The following is a 4,891-nucleotide window of genomic DNA, read 5'->3' on the forward strand; positions in this document are numbered from 1 at the left end:
CTACACAAAATCATTACAGCTTCAAACGAGTGAGGTGATAACTGATTCTTTTCCCTTTTTACCCCTAGCCTGAAAGTTTTATTCACTTTTTAGATGAGTGTATCATTCACCCCTCTCCAATTGATGAGGTTTGTTGAGGTCTTTCACTCAGTTGCCCGCTCAAAACGGCCAGGACTCTTCTTCCCCTCTGAGTCGTTTTGATTGAAGATACCGTGGAGTTTTAATGCATAAACTTGTTGCATCTATTTATTTCCTTGTATACAATACGTTCATTTTCCATTATCATTCTCTACATTGAAGCATGTGGGCGTCACGCTTACGATCACGCAGTCAAAAATCCTCCCGCTACCTTCCAGTGGTTGGCTCGTCATCCACATCGTCGTCCAGATCCTCGTCTCTCGGCAGCTCCAGAAACCTGAAAAATAAAAAGAACCGCGGCAATGCAGGCCTCCTCAGCACTAAACGACGCTCAACTATGAATAGTCGTGATGCCGCCTACGACGAAGAACAGTTACGAAGAGCGATCGAGGAGAGCAAGGAAGATTCCAAATCAGTCGCTGATGACCTTGGAAGCCGTAGAGGCAAGCGAAGTAGAAGCGATAGTGAAGCGTATGTTAACCCTCGAGGAGTGGATATATTCTGTTTTCTCTCGTCATTTTTCTAACCCAACAGTTGCACAACAGGAATAAACACGCTGCAAAACGACAACGCACCGGATCTCCTTCCTCTTCTCTTTCAAAGCGTAGCAACTCTGCATCTCACCCGCCGTCAGATGATGAAAACAAATCCAACTCCAACGTTTCTCAGGAAGGCAATGGAAATAAAAAGACCAGAGGAGTGGTTCGAAACCAGCGAGAGAGGGAAGCTCAAACAACAGATAAAGACCCAGAAAAGGAAATAAATGATGTAGTCAGCCGACGGAAGAATCGCTCAGAACGCCGGAAAGATGGTAAGTGACTATACCCGAAGTTTCGAATGTAGAGGAGTGGCGGAGCTGACTCTGCAAGTACTAGACGAAGAACCCACCGAGACAGTTTCCCCAACGAAGACCAGCTCGATTCCTCCAACTATCAGCCAATCCACACCTGACGCTCCCAGTCTCGTAAACGAGCCCTCCAATACGAAATCTTCCACGCGAAAAACCGGTCGCCCACCAGCCCGCCGTGGTCGATTAGGTCGAAATCAATATACCCGAGACCGCGACTCAGTAAACGGTGACATCAGTGGTGGTGGCATCCACTCTCCCCGTCGGGGCCAATCTGGAGACACCGGAACCGGTGAATCACCTACAGGTGTCCACCTTGGGGTAAACGGTGTCTACCTCAACGGTGGGGAATCCGGCAAACCTAGTAAACCACGATATATGAACCCGCAACGCACCACAATGAACGAAATGAAGAGGCGTGTCGCTGCCATTCTCGAATTCATATCTCAATTACAGCTCGATTTGGCTTCTAATCCAGAACATATCAGTGGAACTGGCGGTGCCCCAGTTTCTGGAGGGAAGGAAGAAGCTGGAACTCATATAACTAACGGTGACTATCATGGCGATGAAGCTACGAATTATGTGGTAGAAAAGATAGAGGCAAACGGGATTACTCAGCCCAAGGAAAAGGAGTTCAAGGACCTAACGAGCCTCGAAATGATGGATGCCCTGACGCGGAATCTAGTCAAATGGCAACAGAAGTTTGGGAAATATGGAGAGAAGTGAGGTGACAAAGACGAATGGAAATCAATAATACGACCCTTCTCCATCCATTCGTTCGTTCATAACCATATCCCATGCTGCAAAATTAGTCCACAAGAACAATCCGCCATCACCATCTAGATGCTCTTGCGATTGTTTTAATTCCCGAAGCTCGGACTTCCACCTTCTCGCCAATGTGTTATTTTATACCCAAAACCCTAACCGAATCTCCTCGCAATTTCGCACTCCCTAGTTGATACAATACAACACTAATGTCTTCCTCTTCCTGTACGATAGATAATGTTTACTCCTTACTTATTTTCATGTTTGCCTATAAATAACATACAACTAGCTAACTCGCTGCTGCCCCTTTTTCCTATGTCCGTCGTCTTTTTCACATGACAACAACTACTGCCACTCTTCTGCGGTCTACACTTGATAAATTGTCCTCGACCGGTGGAACACCGGCTTATGGTATCAGCGTACAGACCTCCTGCGCAAGGGGTACAAGTAGTTACTGGTCTTTTTCACCACCTTTTCTCTCCGATCCACTTTTCAAACACACCTCCCTTTTTAAGTATATGTTTCATTTCAGCTGGCACTGCCGGCCTTTTTTCATTTTCTTTGTTATTGTTATTGTTACTTCAATGTTATCCCTCCCCTCATGTTTCCTTGGATTATGATGATACCGTTCTTTTTCTCCCCCTCACCCTCCTCCCCTCCCACCTCTTTCGCCACGCCCCCATTTTCTTACTTATTCGATGTAATTGAGGGCCTAGTCCTGTTTCTCATCTGAGGTCTTTGTTCTTGTTCTTTTATCATGATTTTTTCTTTCCCTGGCTTTTCATACTATATTGCTGACATGGAAATAGTTAACCTTAACATTGTTAGATTTTTAAGCAGCTAGAGTAGTTTGAACATTAATAAAAACTACAATATGCTACTTATTCTACATTCTTGGGGTCATTGCTCAAACCAATTTTCGATAGTGACAGGGAGGTTGCCTCTCGACCCATGGAAGATACATTCATCGCCTTCATTACTGATATGGTCTATTACTTACTATGCCTGAAGAATGCGAAGCAAAAAAAAAAAAAAAAAAAAAATAATAAAAGAAAAAATCCAACACTTCCTGCCTTCAGCGAGGTTGAATTCTGGATAAAACCCGGCAACAGGAGCCATTGTTGTCGGGCTTCGCAAGGGCAACTTCCGGGAAACTCACGGGATTCGGCATGAGAAGATGGAAAATATTATTAACCTGACTCCCAAACTATAGGGGCAGACAACCTATCAGTCAAGCATCACCGTGCGAAGTTATTCCTTCGTTTGTTGAATAAGTACACCACCACGTCCATGGAGTGAGATGCCATCATTTGTGGCCCGAGCGCGAGACAAAGACAGTTTTGTTAGCGCGACTGCGACAAAGAACGGGGAACGATAATACAATGCGTACCTAATCACGATGTGGACTGGCCGGTAACAAAATATATAGCATTTGTGAAAGCAAAGCGAAGTCTATGCCTCCATCCAGCATTTGAGGTTTTAGCCGGCTGGATATTCATCAATCGGATATGATCCACCGATGGGTAGTCTCCCCCCAGCAAGGAAGGAACCTTACCTAACTACCACGAGTTGCAACTATGATCACGAAACATAAGACTAAAGATCAAAACAGGGGGAAAAGAAAAGAAATAGCTCGACAGCTGAATGCAACTTGATTTTCAAACAACATACGCAGGGGTTAGATAGATACACGTGGGGCAAAGGAGAGCAAAGAAAGTACGGAGATGCAGCAGGTGAAATGAGGGAAACGAAAAAGATCATCCATCCATTCCATCCATCCATTCGAAACCCATCAATAGAGAAAAACAACATTAATAATAGCCCTTAACTTCATATCTCTTTTTCTTCATTTCCTTCATCTTTTCGTGTTATTTTCTTCGGGTCATCGATGGAAAGCAATCCAGAAAATTGGCTTCAAAGATATCGTGGCCCATAGAAGAAAGAAAAAAAGAAATCTAGCCTAGTTCCAGGTTAGGAACAGGTGCACAATTGGCGTAGCGAACCACTCAGGGAAATGATAATAATGACTGGCCCATCTGTTAATTTACAAGCGGGAACCGTGGATGACCTTATAATCAACTACCAACTCGCGGCCACCATCATTGATGACGAGAGCACGAATGCTTCCGCGACCGTCACTGAAGGCATCACTGATACGGTTAAACAGGTTACCCTGGTCAACAACGGGGAGGCCTTGCTTGACATCACCGGTCTCAGTCATGGCGACGATTCGGCCATCCTCACGAATATCCAGAATGCGGTAGGTCTTGTAGACGGGACCGAGCATGCTCTGGACAACAACGCTGGAAGAAGGATGCGAGATGAAGCTAGACTCCTCGTGCAGTTGGCGGGTGAAAAGGTCTACACCGAGGTAGCGGTGTTGGCCAGTCTGGGGAGAGACGGAGATGCGGATGACCTGGCATGGCCGACCCTGCAGGATCAAGAGATCACCAACACGGATGAAATGGCATGGGATAGTGATTGTCTCAGGGGGGTGTCCACCACGGGGCTGAACGACTCTGACAGACTCTCGGACGCCATCACGGACCCGGGTAGGGCCGCGGTCATCAGTGATGACGACCTCCTCCTTCCTGTCATGGTGGTGGTGAGGGTGGAGGATACGGTCGGCAGCACGCTCAACGCCACGGCGGAAAGAGTGGTAATGACCTTCGTCGTCGTAATAACCCATTTTGCGAGGTGATTCTTCGATGACTGTGCGTCGGTCTACGTTGGTTTCGCTGTAAACTCGTTCGCTGCCTCGGGATGCGTAATCGACTTCGCTAACGTGACTGGGGGCTCCGGTGGTATCGATCTGCTCGAACTGGCGATTGTTGGAATAGGGGTCGACCTCACGGAATTGGGTGGGCCGCGGAGCGTATTCCACTTGGAAATTCGGATCTGTGCGTTGACGATACTCACGTTCAGTGATATCGAGCTGTGTTTCCCAGGCTTTTCTATCTTGGTTACCGTAGTATCTGATAAGCTTGATTAGCAAGGTTTTCGTAAGGCTTGTCATTAGAGATGTCTCTTACCGTTCTCTTGAAAGCTCTACTTCGGGATAGCGTGTTCTAGGGTGTTCCTCGTGGGGGCGACGATCAGAGTGGATATGGATGTCAGCTTCTTGATAACTACGAGATGGAA

At 46.6% G+C, this 4,891-nt stretch overlaps 2 protein-coding genes across 2 annotated transcripts; one reads left to right on the forward strand and one right to left on the reverse strand.

Annotated features, from left to right (window-relative positions):
* Positions 1-301: 301 nt before the first annotated feature.
* On the forward strand, positions 302-1,711 carry HCAG_00682 (predicted protein; the record flags this gene model as incomplete). Its single annotated transcript, XM_001543586.1, has 3 exons — positions 302-609; positions 684-949; positions 1,014-1,711. The coding sequence occupies 3 exons, from the start codon at positions 302-304 to the stop codon at positions 1,709-1,711; spliced, it is 1,272 nt and encodes a 423-aa protein (XP_001543636.1).
* A 2,083-nt stretch (positions 1,712-3,794) lies between these two features.
* HCAG_00683 (woronin body major protein) lies at positions 3,795-4,766 on the reverse strand (the record flags this gene model as incomplete). Its single annotated transcript, XM_001543587.1, has 2 exons — positions 3,795-4,633; positions 4,670-4,766. 2 exons carry the CDS (start codon positions 4,764-4,766, stop codon positions 3,795-3,797), a joined length of 936 nt encoding a protein of 311 aa, XP_001543637.1.
* Positions 4,767-4,891: the final 125 nt, after the last annotated feature.

The sequence above is a fragment of the Histoplasma capsulatum genome, genomic scaffold, assembly GCF_000149585.1.
Source record: "Histoplasma capsulatum NAm1 scaffold_1 genomic scaffold, whole genome shotgun sequence".
Classification (NCBI taxonomy): Eukaryota; Fungi; Ascomycota; class Eurotiomycetes; order Onygenales; family Ajellomycetaceae; genus Histoplasma; species Histoplasma mississippiense.